Below are 21,810 nucleotides of genomic sequence, written 5' to 3'. Positions count from 1 at the left end.
ATTACATTGTGTTTGCCAATGAGCAAATGCAATATGAGATGTTTTCTTAGTACTGTCCTCCAATACTAACTGTAATCACTCAGCAGAATGATCTCTCTGGACCTCCCTGGGTTTTCTGCCATGTGCCTCTGTACTTTCCTAGGAAACCTGCTACAGGCATGTTTCCTGCCCCAGAGCCTTGCTCCTCCCGTCCAGGGTGACTGTCCCGGGTCTGTAGATGCGATCTTCCTTCACACCCCATCACACTCTCACTGTCTGCTTTGGGCTCCTGGCGTATCCAGGAAGGGTGGGAGACAGCACTGGAGCCAGGAGTAGGGATGGGAGGAGTGGGTAGGGATTGGAGGGTTTGAGAAGAACTAGACAGGGAGCTACATAGTCCTGAAAAGGAATAGTAATGATGACAATTATGGACAACTTACGATGTACTCATGTATTCACATGTAACGTGTTCTGTATTTCACGGACGCTTCATGGACCCCAGGAGAGGTCAGCATTATGAGCCCCGTCCTCCAGGTGCGGTGACAGTGCTCAGAGAGCACAGGGTGGGTGAAGCGGCTGAGCGGGCATTCAAACCGAAGGCTGCCCCACAGCCTCTGAGGTGCAGCTCGCAGCCACAGTTCCACGTGTGCCACAGTTCCACGTGTGCCGGGGAGGTAAACACGAGGGCAGGGATCTGTTTACCGAACCGAGGAGTCACCTCAAGATTTAATTCCAGGAATCATGGTGCTGAGCCTGCCTCAGAGATCATGGACTTTGGAAAGAAGACAGTTCTTGGCTGTGGTAGTCGTGCTCGCGTGTACCAGTGGGGACCCCACAACCCAGGTTTATTTATAAAAAATTGTGAACTTATTCTTTACACATTTAAACTTCAGTCACCTTCAAAGTACTTTCCATTTGATGCAATACACCTCTCGAGACATTTTTCCCACTGCTCAAAACAGTTTTTGAACTCTTTGATTTTCATGCCTCTTAGTGCTTCTGCTGTTTTTTGTTTCACCTCTTCCACATTGGCAAAACGTTTCCCTTTGAGGACTTTTTTCATCTGGGAAAACAAACAAAAAAGTTGCTGGTGTGAGATCCTGTGAATAAGGAGGGGCTTGAGGGTCATGCCGTTTTTGGTCAAAAACTGAACACTCAGTGAAGTGCGGGCAGGTGTGCTCGTAAATCACCTTTCATGAAACAGGCAAATGCATTGAAAGAGTCTTCAAAAAAAAAAAGAAACTCATTGAAGCCAAACACAGCCTCTCACAACAATGCCAGGTGGTACTGTGATGCAGATGAGTTCCTAGAACACTCACCCAGTGGGGGAAGCCTGTACTACCAGGGGCCCACCCTCCAGAAGATAATTAGGTTTGGGGGGTTCCTCATGTATTTGTGCAGATGGTGCTGGGGAGGAGGGGTGCAGAGGAATGTCTGTTTGGTGGAGTCTGAAAAAAGCAAAGATGACATTCCATACTGGGAACGGAATTATAGGCAGAAGTGTATTATTTGTGGTTTCCCTTCAGACCGTTGGGAAATGCTACTGCAAAACCTTCATTCTTGATGGAGCTGAGCCTCTCCAGTGAACTGAGCAGGGCTGGCCCGGAATCGTGACGAACCAGCAGCAGCCTCAGCCGCCTCAGTCCCTGGTGGCTGCCGATTCAGCGGATTGCATGTGTCCTGGGCTGCAGAGTGCTGATGCAGGCAGTTCATCTTTGATTTTCCTTTTAATCCCTTACGACAACCACCACATAGCTTTTCCTGCAGTCTGGCTGAGGTTCCAATATCCGGGGAGCCTCAGAGCTGGAGTGCCTGGAAAAGTTGCCCAAGACCATGAGGGGAGCAGAGTCACCCTAGGTGGGGTTGAGGTGGTCCCAGCTCTCTAACAACTGTAGCTAGTAGAGCGGGGTGGTGGTGGTGGTTGGGGGAGTGTCTCCAGATGCCTGGGAGGGAACAGAAAGTTTGTCCCTGTACAGGAATGCTGCAGTCACTGGAGTAGATTCCAGAGGCTTTTCTTGGATGGGTCTCTTTGGTCTCCCCCGAACAATGTTGATTTTTTTGAAAAAAGATTTTGTTTATGTTCAGAGAGAGGGGAAAGGAAGGAGAAAGAGAAGGAGAGAAACATTAATTGGTTGCTTCTCACATGTCCCCAGATAGGGACCTGGCCTGTAAACCAGGCACATGTGCCCTCACCGGGAATTGAACCAGCAACCTTTCGGTTTGCAAGCCGGCACTCAATCCACTAAGCCACACCAGCCAGAGCTCGATGTTGGTTTTGCTTTTCAGTCTGAGAGACAGCCCTAACATGGGGCCTGGAAGGCTCAACTGTGGGCATCGTGCAGTGTCTGCCTACAGCCTGGATGGAAAGTTTCTTTTACTTATTGAATGTGTCCTAAGTTCTTGGCACTGAGAACTCAAGTACTTGGCTGGGTGCCCAAGGCACGTTTCCTAGTTTTTTCCTCGCAACAACCGCACAATGTATGGCATTCCCATTTTAGAGGTGAGGCAGCTGAGGCTCAGAGGCTCAGGAGGTTGCCATGGCCAGAGTTCTGACACAGATAAAGTCGGCTCCAGTTCTGACATTCTCTGTGTGTCAGGCCACCAGCCCACAGTTGTATGGAGGCAAGTCCCCACGGAAACTTGGGTGGACAACGTTCGCCCCAAGTTGCCCCTGTGGACTAGCGGGTGTGGGGAGTGCCCTCAGGGAGCCGGGCAGACACGGCTTTTCTCAGGGCCTGAGAAGGAGCTGCTGAGGGGACCTGGGCTCAGAACGAACCCTGGATGTCATTCACATAGAGCATTTCCCTGACTCTCTGACACATTTCACCTCACTTCAGTGACAGTTTACCATTGGGAGAAGGGCTGTGTTGACAAATATGCCAATCAGTGAATCCCCAAGGAAATAATCCTGTATCCCTCTAGTAGATGTGTAGCAGGGCCGAGGAAGACTGGCGGAGCCATTGCCACTGGAGGAGGCTGCTGAGGGGACGCGCTCAACTTCTCTCCCAGCCCTGGCTCTGGCCTCGGCGTCTCTTCAGCCCTTGCATGCTGTGCATGCACGGAGCTGTCCCTGCAGCCAGCTGTATTACCATCTGCAGTCTGCATGTCTCCTGTCTGCACTGCTTGTTTCCTGTGGGGAAGGGACTTTGCCTTCCTGGTGGCACCTGAAGATCTCAATCTGCTTGTGTCTGTGGAGAATCTGTCTCTTGCTCTGCCTGAGCTCTGGGCTTGTTTGAGAGGAACGAAGAGACTGGCCTGACTCTTGTCGTACATACTCTTGGGTCAGCATTCTTCCGCATTTGAATAAGCCTAGAAGTTTTTTTTGAGGGGCACCTGTGTAGTTTATTTGCTAGGCCCCTTAACTTATAGCCATTTGGACACTAGTCCACTCCATCCCATCGCTGTCACTATATGCGAATATTAAAAGTGAATTTTATACAGGGGTTACAATGTGGCGGCAGGCCCAGGGGCCTTCAGGCCTGTGGCAGCACGCTGGGTCCTGGGGGCACGAAGAACAAAACGGAAGCATGGACTCCTGGTGGGGGGCTGGACGGGCCCCATGAGCTCGGCGGGGACTTGGCTGGGAGGCCCTGGGAAACAGTTTTGTAAGGGGGTGGGTGCCCCATCATTGGATGTGAAACTGTCTCATTGTTTATGTGAATTATAAAAGTAATATGAAAGTGCTTAGCATTAAGAAAAAGAATCAGGCAACACGTAAATGTGCATAGAAGAAATTAAGGCCCACTGGACACCCATTACCAGAGACGACCATTGTTTTTGGTCTCATGGGTTTTAAGGACTTGCTTATGGCCGGACTCGTGGGTTTTCAGTCCTGGTCTCTGTGAAGCAGTTTGATCCCGTCTTTTCCAAACTAATAGTGGCCCTTCCTGTCCGCAGAACACGGGGAGTTCCTGGCCCTGGACCTCGGAGGGACCAACTTCCGAGTGCTCCGGGTGAGAGTGACCGACAACGGGCTCCAGAAGGTCGAGATGGAGAACCAGATCTACGCCATCCCCGAGGACATCATGCGAGGCAGCGGCACTCAGGTCCGAGCCTTATCCCAGAGTGGCCTCGGGGGTCTGGGCCCTGCAGGTGTAGGCGCCGCCCCTCCTCTGTGGTCTGGAGGGAGGGGACCCCGGCAGAAGCTTGCATTTTCTGACCTGTCTCTGTGTGGTGAAACCCCGCCATGCCCGGAAGCTGAGGGCGGGGCCTCCATCGGGAGAGATGCACGTGGGCCAGAGAGCAGGTGCTGGGGTCTGGGCATGTAGCAGCAGGAGGAGTTTTGAGTTGCCCTCTCTTTTGAGGTCTGCTTGCACATGCTGATTATTGAGGAAAGCCCGCTGTCGGGAGGCTGGGCCCACATTCCTGGACACCTGGTTGTTAGTGGTGCTACTGAATGGCCAGTCAGTAGAATCCCTGATTGTGGTTTGACACTGCCACTGGCCACTCTGTAGCCCCTTTGGTTCATAGTTGTTATCATAGTATTGTATGAAAAGGAGACCTGCCTCATTGCCTTTGTGGTTATTTGTGCTCTGTCTTCTTGACGCTCTAAAACAGAAGGGGTTTTGCACACAGGGACAGGAGCCTGTTGAGAAAACATCAAAATCCAGCTTTGGGGAGTCTGTCCCACCTGGCATCACAGTGGGCACTATGTGCTTCCACATTGGCCTCAAATCATGCTTAGTCATCCTCATATCTTGGTGGCTCCTATGCCCATGTTTTGTACTCAGAATCTACACAATAAGATAAGTGAATGGAAGGGTTGTTGGGGTTGTTGGTTCGATTCCCAGTCAGAGCACATGCTTGGGTTGCAGGCCAGGTCCCCAGTAGGGGGCACACAAGAGGTAATTACACATTGATACTTCTCTCCTCTTTCTCCCTCTCTTCCTCTCTCTCTAAAAATAAATAAGTCCTGCTTCTTTTGTTCCATGGCTTAAAGTCTGGTTGGACCAGGGGAGCACCCCCCGTCCCCCCTTGAAAACAGTAATAATGTGTTGAAGGGGATGAGTAACCCTCAGGGGGAGAAGCTGGTATGTGTATCGGGCTAAGCAAAAACACTTTTATGGATCTTCTCATTGTATCCTCAGATGAACCCTACGAGGCTGGGTGTGCCTGTTATCTCCATTTTATAGACTTGGGATTGGGCTTCGAAAGACTGAATGACCTGGCGTTAGATCACAGAAGTGGGAGGGGCTGGAGGCAGGACACAAAGCCAGAGCCATATGATAGAGCCTGTGTTTGCACAGCTCTGGGGGTGGGGGTGGCAGGTGGCTCCATCTGCTCTGTAGGCCGCCTGACATGGTCCACATGAGGGGCGCTCCGTGGAACTAGGCCACACGGTGGTCCTGGGGCTCGGCTACCTGCCCCTTGCGCTTCCAGAGCTGGAGGCGCCCCTGAAGGGGCTGGTTCCCTTGCAGACGTGAAATCCTGTGGGGCAGGCCCTTTGGGGGTTCTTCCTCAAGAATTCCCCCAGGAGAGCCCTCTTACAGAGGGGGCACTCACTGCCACCACACCCAAAGTATCTTTCTGAATGGTGGGTGACAGCCACAGGTCCAGCCATTATTCTCTGCACCTGAATGTCGAGGGAAGCTGGTGTCCCTCCCTTTCATCTGCTGTACAGAATCCTTCTTGGGATGTTTTTTCTGCTCCTTCTCCAGAGGCTCCCTGTCCATGGGTAGGAAACACTGAAGACATTCCCACACACTGGCACTGCTATAGGGATCACTCTTGGCCTGAGTGGTGGCTCTTCTTGCAGTATTTTGTGCCTGCGTGTACTCAGTGAAATAGTGAATGGAGGAGGTGAAATCGGGGCTCAGAAGAGGTGGAACCTTCTCACTCCTGGTGCCCAGTTTTACCCACACCAGGCCACCTCCTGGGAAAGGAACTGTGGGCTATAAGTAGAACATGTGGGGGAGATATTTTTAGACCCTTAATATGTCCTTGGGGGTGACCAGAGGGTAAACCTGTTTTCCTTGTTTTAATGCTGGGGCTGGGGCAGGGGGGCTGAGCTGCCAGGACAGTGAGCGTTTTAGCTACCGAGGTTGTCACTAGGTCCAATGGACATAGATAGACACAATGTTTTAGTCCAAATTAAAAAGAAAATCTGTGAGACCCACCTGGAAAAAACTGTGAAACTATTATGAAGTGAAAAGCATTTTGCATAAATGGAAAAATGCTACAAAAAAATGAAACATAAAGAAAATGAGAGCATCGGTGCTTCTTTCACCTGAAGGAAGGGAGACAATGATACGTCTAAAAGCTGCAGAAAACAATGTGGTGAAAAGGCTGGAATTACTGGTGCCCTCTCCTCTTCACTGAAGGTATCAATCTTTTAACTGGAGGAAAACGAATGGGTTTTAAAAACAAAATTTAGTCAAAATCAAGATGAAACCACCATCCCCAAAACTTGCAAAGGTGTCTGAAGATCTGTGAACCTGGGCAGTGTGGGTCCCTGGATAAAGCCTGTCTCCAGCGCATGAACTTCCACTTGAGAGCAGTGAATCACAAATCCTAACAGCAGCCACTTTAGACTTGTTAAGTGTATCTCATGGGAAGGGAAGTGAGCAGATTCTCAGACCAATAAGTACAAGGAAACATCTCATAACTTCATAAAATGATGCCCTTTGAGCTTTTTATGGCAGGAAGGTGTTGGCTCTTTCTCCCAGGATCTTATCTTTAGGTCATCAGCTAACAAAAGAGGAGATAGTCTTTTAATTAAGCAAGCAGATGTTCCCTCCTTCCACTTTCATATTTTTTTTTAATTACATGAGTTTTTCTTTTTCTTTTTTTTAAATTTTTTAATTTTAATCTTTGTTCAAGTACAGTTTTCTCCCTTTTACTCCCATTCCAGCCCACCCACCCAACCCTCCCCACTTCCCTCCCATTACCACCCTCCCCCTAGTTTTTGTCCATGTGTCCTTTAAATTTGTTCCTTTAAACCCTACCCATTCTCCCCTGAAATTCCCTCTTCTCTCGCCTCTGGTCACTGTCAGTCTGTCCTCTATTTCAGTGACTTTACTTATATTTTGCTTTTTCTTTGTTTTGTTGTTTAGTTTCCTGTTAAAGGTGAGATCATATGGTATTTGTCTTTCACTGCCTGGCAAGTTTTGCTTATCATAATGCTTTCCAGCTCTATCCATGCTGTTGCAAAGGGCAGGAGCTCCTTCTTTCTTTCTGCTGCATAGAATTCCATTGTGTAAATGTACCATAGTTTTTTGATCCATTCATTTCCTGATGGGCATCTAGGTTGCTTCCAGCACCTAGCTATTGTAAATTGTGCTGCTATGAACATTGGGGTGCAAAGGTTCTTTTGGATTGGTGTTTTAGTGTTCTTAGGATATAGTCCCAGCAATGGAATTGCTGGGTCAAAAGGCAGATCCATTTTTAGTTTTCTGAGGAAGTTCCATACTGTTTTCCATAGTGGTTGTACCAGTCTGCAATCCCACCAACAGTGCACTAGGGTCCCCTTTTCTCCAGAACCTCACCAGCACTTGTTGTTTGTTGCTTTGTTTATGATGGCCATTCTGACTGGTGTGAAGTGGTATCTCATTGTGGTTTTAATTTGCATCTCTCTGATAGCTAGCAATATTGAACATTGCTTCATGTGTCTTTGGATCTTCTGTATGTCCTCCTTGGAGAAGTGTCTGTTCAAGTCCTATGCCCATTTTTTAATTGGGTTGCTTGTCTTTTTAGAGTGGAGTCGTGTAAGTTCTTTATATATTTTAGAGATTAAACCCTTGTCTGAGGTATCATTGGCAAATATGTTTTCCCATACAGTTGGTTCTCTTTTTATTTTGATACTGTTTTCTTTAGCTGTGCAGAAGCTTTTTATTTTGATGAGGTCCCATTTGTTTACTCTTTCCTTTATGTCCCTTGCTCCAGGAGACATGTCAGTAAAAATGTTTCTGCGTGAAATATCTGAGATTTTCCTACCTACGTTCTCTTCTAGGACTTTAATGGTGTCATGGTTTATATTTAAGTCTTTTATCCACCTTGAATTTATTTTTGTATAAGGTGTAAGTTGGTGCTTGAGTTTCATTTTTTTTGCACGTAGCTGTCCAGTTCTCCCAACACCATTTGTGAAGAGGCTATTTTTATTCCATTTTATGTTGCTGCTTCCTTTGTCAAATATTAATTGACTGTATAGACTTGGGTTTATTTCTGGGCTCTCTGTTCTGTTCCATTGGTTCATGTGCCTGTTTTTATGCCAGTACCAGGCTGTTTTGATTATAGTGGCCTTGTAGTATAGTTTAGTGTCAGGTATTGTGATCCCTCCTGCTTTACTCTTCTTTCTCAAAATTGCAGCAGTTATTTGGGGTCGTTTATGGTTCCATATAAATTTTTGAAGTGTTTGTTCTATGTCTGTGAAATAAGCCATTGGTACTTTAATGGGAATTGCATTGAATGTGTAAATTGCTTTGGGTAGTATGGACATTTTGATGATATTAATTCTTCCAATCCATGAACATGGCATATGTTTCCATTTGTTTGTGTCTTCCTTGATTTCTTTCCTCAGTGTTATGTAGTTTTCTGAATACAGGTCTTTTACCTCTTTGGTTTGGTTTATTCCTAGGTATTTTATTTTTATTTTTGCTATTTCAAATGGGATTTTTTTTTCTTGATTTCTGCTTCTGCTGTTTCATTGTTGGTATACAGAAATGCCTTTGATTTCTGGATATTGACTTTGTATCCCGCTGTTTTGCCAGATTCATTTATTAGGTCAAGCAGTTTTTTGGTGGAGTCTATAGGATTTTCTATGTACACTATCATGTCATCTGCAAACAGTGACAGTTTTGTTTCCTCCTTTCCGATTTGGATGCCTTTTATTTCTTTATCTTGTTTGATTGCTGTGGCTAAAACTTCCAGTACTATATTGAATAGAAGTGGTGAACCACTTTCACTTTTTTAAAAAGACTTTATTTATTTTTAGAGTGGGGGGGAAGGGAGGGAGAAAGAAAGGGAGAGAAACATCAATGTGTGTTTGTCTCTCGCATGCACCCCAACCAGGGACCAGGCCCTCAACCCAGTCACGTGCCCTCACGGGAATCGGCCTGGTGACCTTTCATGTGCAGGACGATGCCCAAACAACCGAGCCACACCGGGGTCCGGCCTTCCCACTTCCACAGTGGTGTAGGCAGGTTCTCCTAACCCAGCACTGTCCGAGAGAACTTTTCGCAGCAGTGGGACTGTTCTTTACCGGCCTGTGCAACACTGTAGCATGAGCCACTTGTGGCACTGAGCACTTGAAGTGTAGCTAGTGTGACTGAGGAAGTGCATTTTTAATTTTTGGAATTCTAATTACTCTAAATGGTCACAGATGGTCAGTGGCTCCTGTGTCAGGCAGGGCATTACTTGATGCCTCATCGCTGCCTCTTTTCCTTCTGCCTCCTGTTGCTGGCAGAGCAATTGGAAAGGGAGCAGTGATCAGGCCTGGGTGGGGGGAAGCCGTTTTGCTTTGATTTCTTCTAAAGCTCCCCTCCCCCATCTCTGATGATTGACCTTACCTCTACCCAGCCTCTGTAACTTTTTTTTTGGATAAAGACTATTTGCATTAAGATCATTTTGATTAGAGTACCAGGAAGAAGGTGCTGGGGATTGCTTAACTATATCATAAATTTTGTCTCTGATCCACTTTCCAGCAGGAGAACAGAACTTTCTAAATAGCTGTTAGAAGCCTTATTTACATATTAAAATGCTTGACTAAAATGCTCAAAGGAGTTAGCACTTGTGCACAGGTGAATCTTTTGGTGAAGTGGCCCTGACTTTGCCCTTGAGATTGTTTTGGTTTAGAGATTGAGAGTTTCAGAATCAGCTGAAGTGCCTTTTGCTGGTGATCAGACAGAGAGAGGGATGGGACCCATGCAGGAAGCTGGCCCCTTCTAGATGGGGTGGACTTGTCTTCCGGGATTCCTGCCACTGAGATGCCCCAGACACCTGGGGAGCCAGCGGGCCTCTCTCCCTAGCCTGCCACTCCCCAGCCTCTCAGTTCTTTTATAAATGCAAATGCTCTTTGTGGTTTAGTGCAGTGGTTTTCTAACCATGGCTTCAGGACTGGCTGGAGGGCCCTACCCCCACAGTTTCCGATTTGGCAGGTTTGGTTTGGGCCTTAGAATTTGTGTTGGTGGTGGTGATACTGCCAGTTCAGGACCACACTTTGGGACCCCCTGGTTTAGTGGAATTTTCCTCACTTCTGCCTGGAGAGAAAATGAATATGGTTCTGCTTCAGCCCCTGGGCTTTTCATGTTGACATTTGGTCAACCTGGCCCTTGGAATGTGCTTGGTCTCTTTGGTCTCTGCTTACTTTTTGTACCAGAAAGCCCTGGCCTCAGCCCTTCAGCATCTGGAGAGGCCACCGACTTCTTTCTGAGAATGCTTCAGAGAGGAAGGCCGTGGAACCTTGGGCTTTGAGACTGATCGCAAGCCTGGGCAAGTGCGAATACAGCTTTTTCTTAGGTTTAGGACTTTTCCTAAGCCTGGGAGTCCCACTTAACATAGTCATGGTTGTGAAGCTGCCCATCCACAAAATCCTATTCATTTTCAGTGCTCTTCATGGACTCACTGGGTGTTCCATTGTGAATTTAGAAAGCAAAGATAATTTCTTTGAATCCCACCCCCTTACACACATACACACAAGCAATTAGTTTTCTAGAATGGAGAAAAAATATAGAAGTGACTTGTTTTTGTTAAGTCCAATCACAGAATGCCAACAGAGAATGTCTCACCCACTCCCCCAGTCCTAGGAAACAGGGCTGTTACAATGCTGCGTGGCATGAGATGCGCTGCCCTTTAGCTGTGCACCAGTGTTGGTGCGGGGGGCGGTGTGGGGATATGTCAACAAGGCCACCAAAGGAGGTTCTGTTGCTAGGGCACGTAGTGACTTTCTGCTCAGCTCTGGCTATGTTTTGATAGTGGTATGGACACACGGTTTAAGTGGAAGACAGTATGTAATGAGCACCAACTAGTGTTAAGCCTTTATACATATTGACTCGTTTAACTTTTGGTAACTCTGTGAGGGCAGGTACGATTAGCATCCCCATTATAGACTGAGCCCATAAGGACTTCACAGGGGAAACACACCTCGAATGCATTCAGCCAGTTCCTTTCGGAGCCCAAAGTCCATGCTCTTAACCACTCTCCTCTTCTGCCTCCCTGCTCATCCTCCTGTGCTGTGTGCCCTCAGCTGTTTGACCACATCACTGAATGCCTGGCCAACTTCATGGATAAGCTACAAATCAAGGACAAGAAGCTCCCCTTGGGCTTTACGTTCTCGTTCCCCTGCATCCAGACGAAACTAGACGAGGTAAGATGAGTTCTTCAGACACTTTCGTTTCGTCATTGTTTGGGCTGGGAGGATGAGGAAGAACTCTGAGCCGCCTGCTGCTGTGGGGTCGGAGGTGGCTCTGATGGTTGTGTGAACGAGGTTTAAATGTTGAGAGTTCTGTGCTTTTGTGGGAGTGGGTGTGGGGGGTGGTGAGGAAGTGTCAGAGATGGGGGTCTTTCTCCCCCGCCCTTCAAAGGACGACACACAACCCCACATGCGTTGCACGTCACCCTTATCCCTCTCAGGGAAGCAGGAGTGGGAACTAGTCAGGAATCCTTTGGTCTGGTGTCATGACAAAGATCTTCGGAAGAAAGACACCTGAGGAGTTAAGCCGGAGGTTAAAGTATCTGATTTTGGCAGCTCTATAGCCTGCCCTTTTCACTTTTGGGGGCAGTTGATCATGAAGAAATCATTCATTTGACTTCCTTTCTGGGACTTTGATGGGACTTGGACTTCTTCCTGGGCTAGTGAGGAAGCAACATACACATTTGATCATGGCTTTACTTTAGCGCCGTGGCAGCGGGCTCCACTATGGTTGTTTGACGAGCGTGGTCTGAGTTTTATGAGGAATTAATGTTCAGTCCTCGGTCCTTTTCCAGAGTTTCCTGGTCTCATGGACCAAGGGGTTCAAGTGCAGTGGTGTGGAAGGCAAAGACGTGGTTACCCTGATCCGGAAGGCCATCCAGAGGAGAGGGGTGAGTCGGGGTGGCCGGGTGGGGAGGCAGGAGCTTGGGGTCTGGAGGCCCTTTGGGGTCCACTCTGAAGTCTTCCCCAGTCTGTCCTCAACACAGCACGAGGGCCTATTGTTGTTCTTAAAGTGGGGTGTTTTTTTCCTTCTTCCCTGCTATGTTTACCCAATATAATGTATTTATTCTTTACAGTTTTATTGAAATGTAATTGACGTACAGCTCTGTATCAGTTTAAGATACACCGAATAATGAATTGATACACATACATTGTAAAATAATTACTATGCCAAGAATTTTATAAATGACTAGATTTTTGGGGTCCCAGATGATCATGATAGATAAATAAATATTCTTAGCTTTGGTTCAAGAAAAACTCTGTAGTTCTTAACCTGAAGACTTGAATATCATTTTCAAGTAAGAAAGTTGGGATGTTGTTGGCATCAGGGTGGAACGGGGTGGAGAAAGGACAAGATAAGGGTCACTGAAGAATATGACTTTTGGGGAGGGAGCGGGGGGGCGGGCAGGGGGAGAAAGATAAGGAAGAAGAAACAGGAGAAGACGACAATGATGACAAGATGGGCTGCTCTTAGTGCAGTGATGACTATCAGCTGGAGCGCAGGGCTGCTGCTGGGAAGCTCTCCCCGACGAAGACAAGCAGGGTGGGGAGTGAGACGCAGCTGCTAGACTGGCTGTGGACCCACTTTCCAGCAATAACCTTCCTTGGTTTTCAGTAGGGCTAGTTGGGAGGCAGCCCTTTCACTCTCGAGCTGTGTGTCTTGCTGCTCTTTCTCTTCATCTTCCCATCTGTGACCTTTGTGTGATAGTGAAGGTCAGATCTCTCCTTTTATCCCTGCAGGACTTTGATATCGATATCGTGGCTATGGTGAATGACACAGTTGGGACCATGATGACCTGTGGTTATGATGACCAGAACTGCGAGATCGGTCTCATTGTGGGTGTGTGAGCACCGGGCGTGAGGGCCAGAGCTGGTCGGCACATGGGGCGTGGGCTGGACAGGCAGCAGGGTCCCTTGCCCGGGTGTTCCTTTGTACTTCATATTGGAAGGCAGTGGTGTGGTCACTTTGGAGGACCAAGCCAGTACTTGTGGAGTTGGGGGTGTTAGCAGAGTGGATACCCCAGGAGTCTGCTCTGAGGAATCCCAGTCACCCCATGCAGTGTCAGGATGGGGGGGCAAGGGGAGAGAACGGTGTGGGTGCGCACTGAGCAGCCCTTGTTTTGGCCAGGCACGGGCAGCAACGCCTGCTACATGGAAGAGATGCGCCACATTGACATGGTGGAGGGCGACGAGGGGCGGATGTGCATCAACATGGAGTGGGGGGCCTTCGGGGACGACGGCGTGCTCGATGACATCCGCACTGAGTTTGACCAGGAGATCGACATGGGCTCCCTGAACCCCGGGAAGCAACTGTGAGCAGAGGGCTTGGGGCGTGGGCTCAGGAGTTGAGTTGGGGCATGACCAGGGCTGGGGGTGGTTCTCATTTTTGCTTTATAGACTTATGCCCCTCAAAGGTTGCCAAGGCACCCGTTGGTTATGGGGATTTGTGCCCATTACATGCATTGTGACTGCAAATTTCTGAGCAAGCTCTGAGAAAGATAGAAAAAGCAGACATACCAGGTAATAATTTGGACTGCCCTTCAGAACAATAGTTTCAGAAGGTCATATTCTGAGTGTAAGTATGACCCTGCTCTTTCTTCCCACCTGTAGTTTGTAGGTTGCCCTTAGAAACAGTTTGTGAGCCACATAGAAAATGTGGAGATGGCTGAGATTTGGGTCTCCAAAAGCTCCTTTTGTAACTCCCACCCATCACGGTCCAGACAACACCGAGGCTGTGATAGACAGCCCCCAGTGACTGGCGGAGGCTCTGGCTCAGCAGTGGCATTGCCTGGGAGCTGGGCTGACCCCATGAATCCCAGTGCCTCTCAGCCCAGCAGTACCCAGACCCAAGGCCCAAGGACAAGTTGGCCAAGGTGCCTCCTTGGCCTCCTTCCCTGAACCTATGGCCTAGCTGGGGCCCTGGGGGCAGGAGCTGGAGGAAGGGCTCCAACATTTGGACCCTGAATGTTATACTCTCCACCCTGGCCAGACTTGGTACTTAGTTACTTTTGGCTCTTACAAAACATTGGTTCACTCTCACAAACATTTGCTAAATGTCCCTTAAAGATCTTGAAATAGGGATTGCTGCAAGCTTTGAGAGCAATTACAAAATGTTTTGAGCAATTCGGGCCCTCTCTGGTCTTGTTTCTGGGCCTAGGCGAAGAGCTTGCAGTGCTGGTCTCTGCCTGGAGAGGAAAACCCAACCCTACAAACCAGCTCGGCAGGGGCTCCTGTTTCTTTACAGAGACAGTCCTTGCTTCCTCAAGGGCACATGGTTTATTTAAGGCACAAACTTTCTCACGTGGAAACGGGAGTCCATTTGCTTGTAACTTTTGTAGGAACATACTGGCTGTGTCTGCTATGCTGGTGAGGAATTTCTGGACTGAAAGTCACTCCCTCAGTGCCTGTCTCCATCAATGAGGCACACCCACGCCATTTCAAGAAGCTGTTTGCCCTTTGAGGTGTCAGAAGACAGAATTGCTAGCCCAGCCTTGGCAACCCACCTATCAAATCAAAGGCTGGAGGGACATAAGCCAGTGGTAGTCCCAAAGACATTTTGGGGCTTGAGTAGGAACTTTTTTGATTCTTTATATGTTTCTAAATAATTACTTTCCAAATGTTGACAGGAAGAAAGTGTTCCAAAAAACTGTAATTAAGACTTTTAAAAACTGCCCACACTTCAGAGCGCTGCTGGACCCCTCTGCTACTTCCTACAGGACCACCTATTTCAGAGAAGCCGCTGTAACAGAAGCACGAGTTCCTTGCCATTGAAGGGTCTGCCTCCCAGGCAGCTAGCTGGCTGTGGGCGCTTGAACCTTTCAAATGCCCCCTCTGCTCAAGCAGTTCAGCCAGCTCTCCACTTAGCTCTAATTCTGCCATACTTGACCTTGGGTCTTGAGCAAGTCACTTCCTGAGGGCCCAACTTCCCTTCTCACAGATAGCACCTGGAGAAAACTGAGTCCCTTTCTCACCCCTGCTGTGGGCCTTCTTGAGGAATCCTGGCCTGGTTAGTGTCTGCAGGCCCTGGGGGCCTCGTCTCCCCAGGACCCAGATCCTTTCTGAGATATCAAGTAAGGATATACCCTTCTCTGCCAAAAAGAATGGTAAAGACTTGGTTTCTCCTGTCACAAACTCGGAGACAGAAAAGACTGTCTTTTAAAGAAAACAGTGCCATCTAGTGTTGAAGAAATAAATTACCCGCGTGCCCTCTCAGCTTGGGGCTGGCCATTCTTAAACATGCCTTTATTTTATTACCTGCTGGCTCAGAAACTTCCAGCATATCTCACTCCCATATTCCTGAGAGACTTCATGACATTTTGAGCCCCTTCTCAGCTGTCCCAACCTGCCTTTCTAATCTTGCCCCATCACCCCTCCTCTACCACCACCCCTGGTGGTTTTCACACTTTTCTTGGGAATCCGCCTGCAAGGGGCCAGGGCCAGTGTGCAGTGGTGAGTTGCTGGGCCTGCACCGCCATTTATTTGTAACTTTCACTACAAGCTATGAGTAACTTGTAACTTCATTACAAGCCCCCTCCCCATTTAATTAGAGTGGACTTCTCTTATAAATAAATATTGAGGTTCATTCTACATTAAATTTCATTTTCAAAAAACACTTCCTTGCTACAGGAAAAAAAATTTTTGAACTCATTACAAGTAACTTACTTTACCTAAAATTTAGACTATTCCAGGATTTCCCATAGTTCTGGGATGTTTTGTATGCCTGCTAATGGCCCATCCTTCCCCATAGTTCAAGGGCCACCTGCCTGCAGAGACAGCCCGAGCTCCCCAGCTCCTCCAGCCCTGTCCCGAGCTGGCACCTCACACATCTCCTTCCCAGTCAGTGCCACACAAGTTAGTGCTTCATTGTGCGTCAGCCTCTAATAATCGTTGAAGTGCTACATGTGTGCAAGTTGCCTTCACGGGGACCTTGTGAGTTCATGGACAGCAGGGACTTCATTTGTTTTCTGGTCTGTGTCTTCCTGCAGATTTGAGAAGATGATCAGTGGGATGTACATGGGGGAGCTGGTGAGGCTGATCCTGGTGAAGATGGCCAAGGAGGAGCTGCTTTTCAGGGGGAAGCTCAGCCCCGAACTCCTCGCCAAGGGCCGTTTTGAGACCAAAGATGTTTCGGATATCGAAGGGTAAGCTTTTGGGTTCCTAGCGGTTTACTGAAGAATGGTCAGGAAGTTGGAGAATGACCCTTGGCACTGGCCCTTGATCCCTCAAATGTGGATGGCAAGAGGGTCTTGCCCAACACGGGCCATGCTGGCCTGTGGCTTGATGTCACTTACCAGATAGTCTCCACTCCTGTCTATTTTGAGCGTGCTGACCTGACAACCAGGGTGACTCATGGTACTGACCAGGGTGACTCATGGTACTGCGACTGACTGACCTCCAAATGCGGAGACATCACACTTACCTTCCTGCTTGGCCTGGGGCGGGAGTGGGGGCTTGGCTTAATGCTGGAAGCTCCCAGTGGTCCTTACTGACAGCTTTGCTTCTATTTCCTTTCCCTTCTTTGAAGCTCCATTGGCGATTCTCAGAAAGGGCTCCTGACCCCTGCTTGGTCAGCCCCGAAATATACCCGTCTAGTTCCATTGGATTGAGCCGAGGCCTGCAATTCATGGAACAGCAGGGGTGGGAGTGAGGGTGGCCTAATTTTTGTTTTTCGGTTAACAATATCCAGAGCTGGGCTTGTTCCTGTTCTCGAGACTCCCACCAGTGGCTTGAGGAGGCCCTGTTAGTTCAGGGGCAGACGGTGGAGAGGAGTGACTTGGGGTCATGGGAGCAGTGAAACAGTTCAAATGACCGAAATGGAAACTGTTGAAGGAGTTGTGAGACGAAAGTACTCAAATTTGTGAGGCACATAGTTCCCCTAGGAAGAGCGCCACTCGCTCTCCTAGCACAGCCCTTCAACACAGTCACTAGCACGAGCTGAAGCCGCGCCCTCTGCCTGGTGAAATGCAATAGACTGACTGCTTTCTAGAAAGTGGGGTGGGCTCCACAGCTGGTTCACAGAGTCGGGGGTGGTGGGCAGCAGGGATACCAGTCTCTCTACCCCACGACACAAGGAAACACAAACTTGCACACACACAACTCTGTGTATAGAGCCCTGAGAACAGGGACTTACATAGTATGTGAATGAGAAATACTAGTTTTTCTCATGGGGTCAGGAAAGAGAGGCGCCTGTAGTGCTGGTTGTGTATGTCTGTCTGTCTGGGGGAGGAGCCTTACTTGGGTTTCCTTCCTCCCTCTTTGTTCAAACCCCTCCCCCACCCTTACCCCACCCCTCCCCCACTGGGCGGAGCAGCGAAGCGGGTGTCTGCCCTCACTGAGAGAAGGCGTTTGCTGAAGCTGAGGGGTTTCCTTGTCGGTCCACGCCCCCCTCTCCCACTGTGGCCGCAGTGGATTGGACACATGCCCACATCCTGTCTTTCTGTTTCCTAGGGACAAGGATGGCATCCGGAAGGCCCGCGAGGTCCTGATGCGGCTGGGCGTAGACCCGACACAGGAGGACTGCGTAGCCACTCACCGGATCTGCCAGATCGTGTCCACGCGCTCAGCCAACCTGTGCGCGGCCACCCTGGCCGCTGTGCTCCGGCGCATCAAGGAGAACAAGGGCGAGGAGCGGCTGCGGTCCACTATTGGGGTTGACGGCTCCGTCTACAAGAAACACCCGCAGTGAGTCAGCGTTTGGGATCCATAGTGATGGGGCTCCCAGAGCCCTTGGGGGCTCCTGACAGGCTTGAGAGAGGAGACCCTGGTGGCTCTGGGGGCCCAGCTCCCTTCTGCGTTCTGGGTGGTGGAGATGGGCTGTGGAGTTGAGCGTCTTTGCAGAATGAAAGTCCCCAGCCGGGAAGTGGGAGGCGGGAGGGTGTTGTTCTTGGCGTGAATAGAGGCAATTTCTGAAGCCCCCTGACCACCAGGGGTGGGGTTTACTCAGAGCTCTCCTGGCCCCTCGGGGCTCTTGTTGCCACCCCTTGTTTAGGAGTTAGTGTTTGCTTGTTTCTTTGACACTCAGGATTCTCGATGGGCCCTTCAGGTGCTGTGTCCTCTGCCAGGGGCCGCCTCAGCCCAGTGGGTGACCTGGCTGAGCTGACCTGGGTGACCTGGGTGTGGGATGATCCAGCCCTGCCCTTCACGTTCTGATCCCTCAGGTCAGAAGTGCCCAAACATGCCCCAATTTCAGTTGGGGCCTAGAAGACACCTGTCTCTGTTGTGCCCACTTGTCCCATCCCGTGCGCCTGTTACGGCTGCCTGCTCAGTAGGCCTTCGCTGACCGAACTGGTTGATGCTGAAGGTCTCAGCCCTCCCACTCCCTGGCCTCCTAGTCCAGTGCTGCAGACACTTTAAAGTGTGCACGAATCGCACGGACATCTCTCCAGGAGAGAGGCTGGCTCTGATTCACAAGTTCTGGGTTCAACCCAGTGGTGCTGCGGGCCCACAGACCGCAGGGGCGAGGTCCTGGAGACCATGGCTCAGAGCAGCTGCCACCCAAGAATCTCTTGCTGAGCATACCTGTTCAGGCATCTTAGGCATCGTTGGCATCTTTGGCAGGAATTGGCTAAAGAAAGGCCAAAGTCCAGAAAGGCATTTCAATTTTTTCCAATTTGGGTCTTTCCCAGGCAGCATCTAATGAAAAATTAGTGATTATACATGAATAGTAGTTGGTGTCAGAATCACCTGATTCCACTGTGCTGCTCCAGCAAAGAGGCCGATATAAGGGGCACAGGAGTCGTGGCCTGTGGGAAGGGGGGGCCCATGTGACTTCCTGCAGGAGGCAATGGCTTCCTAGAAGGGTCCTTTCCCTTCAGCAGGCCAGGCAGGACCCAGCCAGGGTGGACACAGTTGAATATGTGAGCTTTTGCACAGTGACCCCTACCTTGGGAAACAGGAGGGGGTGTTCAGGGCAGCATCTGCTTCTGCAGGCGCCTCTTGGTGTTTGCACTGAGGTGGTGAGCGAACGCCCCACCCATTAGTGCCATTGACTCTAGCTGTGGACACTCACTTCTCACTCCATCTCGGTGACTGCAGTTTTGCCAAGCGTCTTCACAAGACCGTGCGGCGCCTGGTACCTGACTGTGACGTCCGTTTCCTCCGCTCTGAGGACGGCAGTGGCAAGGGGGCAGCCATGGTGACAGCAGTGGCCTACCGGCTGGCTGACCAGCACCGAGTTCGGCAGAAGATCTTGGAGTCTCTGAAGCTGAGCCGAGAGCAGCTGCTGGAAGTCAAGAAGAGGATGAAGGTAGAGATGGAGCGAGGTCTGAGCAAGGAGACTCATGCCGTTGCCACCGTCAAGATGCTACCCACCTATGTGTGCGCCACCCCTGATGGCACAGGTACGTGGCAGAATTGCCACCTAGCTCACCACTGTGGGCCTTTGTCCTGGTGTTGACTCTCTGGGAGGACTCTGTAGCCTTAGCATCGAATGTTTGCTCCAGAACATATTTCTTCAGCTATAATTCAAATGCTCCTCAGCTTAATAGGGTTACATCCCAATAAAATATGGGTTCAACTATAGGTTGAAAATGCAGTTAACACACCTAACCTGCTGAATGTCACAGCTTCACCTAGCGTACCTTAAATGTGCTCAGAACACGTACATACATCAGCCTAGAGCTGGGCAAAATCATCGGAGACACATTGATTACGGCATGGGGTGCTGGGTGTTGACCTTGGTGGTCACCTGGCTCGCTAGGAACTGGGGCTCACCACTGCTTCCTGATGTCACAAGAGTATTGTACCATATGTCACTAGCCCAGGAAAAGATAAAAATTCAAGATATGGATTCTACTGGATGCAAATTGCTTTTACACCTTTGCAAAGTCAAAAAATCATTGTCAGCCCTGGCCCGTGGGCTCTGTGGTTGGAGCATCGTCCTGTAACTGAAAGGTTGCAGGAATGATCCCAGGTCGGGGCACATGCCTAGGCTGCGAGTTCACCCCCATCCCGGGCATGGGCGTTTGCAGTTCTGGATGCTTCCGATCCCGGCCCAGCGCAGATCCCCGGTCTGCGCGCGTATGAAGGCAACCAATCATTGCTTCTCTCGCATTGACGTTTCTCTCTCTCCCTTCCTCTCTCTAAAACAGCAAATGAAAATGTCCTCAGGTGGGGATTAAGAAAAATCATTAAGTCAAACCATCCTAAATTGGGGACCATGTGTACAGGAAATTCATCAGAGGGAGCTTGATCAAAGCTTACTCTGATAAAATTTGAACATTGATAATAGTAAATACTTGCTGAATGCTTACCCAGTGCCAAGCACTTCTCCAAGCATTTAACACATTTCAATGCATGTAATCTCTGCCTGTGAACAGAGGTTAGTTGTCACAGCTGACACAGAACGAAGGCACGGAGATGAAGAAATCTGCCCGGGCTCACCTGGCTGGAGAACAGCAGAACTCTGATTCGATCCCAGGGGTTTTGGTTCCAGGGCCTGTTCTCTTAAGCCCTAGGTCAGGGGTTGGCACGCTAAGGCCCACAGACTGAATCTGGCCCACCATCTATTTTTTTTTTAATATTTTATTTATTTATTTTTAGGGAGGGAAGGGAGGGAGTGGGAGAGAGAAAGAGAGAGAGAGAGAGAGATCGATCAATGTGCAGTTGCTGGGGGTTATGGCCTGCAACCCAGGAATGTACCCTGGCTGGGAATCGAACCTGGGACACTTTGGTTCCCAGCCCGCGCTCAATCCACTGAGCTACGCCAGCCAGCCACCATCTATTTTTGTAAATAAATTTTATTTTACATAGCCATGCACGTTTGCCTATGTATTGTTTATGGCTGCTTTGCATTACCATGGCAGAGCTGTGTGGTTGCAGCAGAGATTCGCTTTTGAGGCCCGAAATGTTTACCACCCAGCCCTTCACAGAAAAATATTGCGGACCTCTGGGTCTATGCCACACAACCAAAGAAATGGCAGTTTTTGTCCAATTCACAGAAAACAATCGTTGAGCAGGCCAGTGTAAGGCAACTGGTACACGTTCCAGAGGCAGTAGAGTCTGGGACTTGGTCCCAGCTCTGCCCTCTCTGGCTGCGTGGCCCTGGGCAAGTGACTCAGCCTAGCTCGGCCAGGTGTTACTCCCTCATCAGAGGGGAATGCAGCGCCTCCCCCGCTGGGCTGGCTAATGGTTGCCCGAGCACCGTGTGAGGCACGAAGCACATGGTGATTGCCCAGTGAAGGAGGTGCCGGACTGCCATTCCTTCTCTATTCTAGAACCTCACATAAAGTGGCATTTTATTTATAATAAATGGCAGGTTTAGATGTTTTTGAGTGTGCTGTGTTACCCTGACCTTTGTTCTGCAGAGCTCGCTGTGACTTCTGGGTTCCTGCCACGTGAACTCATTTGAGAGCCACGAAGGAGCCAGCAGGCCTCTCTGGTCCCAGGGTCTTATCTTCTTTACTGTTAGGTGGAGCTCACAGCCCATCTCTCCTGAGGTTGTCTAGGGCCCCCCGGGAGATCTCCCCATTAGGGGAAGGTGATTGAGACCCTGTCACGGTCTGATGTGGTCAAGTGGTAATGCCCCAGCCATCATCTCCTTGGGTTTATTTTCCAGAGAAAGGTGATTTCCTGGCCTTGGACCTCGGGGGTACCAATTTCCGGGTCCTGCTGGTGCGCGTCGTGGGAATGGGAAGCGGCGTGGGGTGGAGATGCACAACAAGATCTACGCCATCCCGCAGGAGGCCATGCATGGCACAGGGGATGAG

At 49.5% G+C, this 21,810-nt stretch overlaps 1 protein-coding gene across 1 annotated transcript in view; it reads left to right on the top strand.

The window, feature by feature from the left end:
* Positions 1–21,810, top strand: part of HK2 (hexokinase 2) — a 64,388-nt gene that overhangs the window by 31,305 nt on the left and 11,273 nt on the right. The window contains 10 exon segments of the mRNA XM_045827499.1: positions 3,877–4,025; positions 11,159–11,278; positions 11,899–11,994; positions 12,845–12,944; positions 13,233–13,416; positions 16,090–16,245; positions 17,552–17,785; positions 19,139–19,443; positions 21,660–21,724; positions 21,727–21,810. Of these exon segments, the coding sequence (XP_045683455.1) occupies positions 3,877–4,025; positions 11,159–11,278; positions 11,899–11,994; positions 12,845–12,944; positions 13,233–13,416; positions 16,090–16,245; positions 17,552–17,785; positions 19,139–19,443; positions 21,660–21,724; positions 21,727–21,810 (1,493 nt within the window).

Source organism: Phyllostomus hastatus, unplaced genomic scaffold (assembly GCF_019186645.2).
Source record: "Phyllostomus hastatus isolate PE091 unplaced genomic scaffold, TTU_PhHast_1.1 phas_scaffold_78, whole genome shotgun sequence".
Classification (NCBI taxonomy): Eukaryota; Metazoa; Chordata; class Mammalia; order Chiroptera; family Phyllostomidae; genus Phyllostomus; species Phyllostomus hastatus.
Note: the sequence above shows the minus strand (reverse complement) of the source record. Positions and strands in the feature narration are given on the sequence as shown.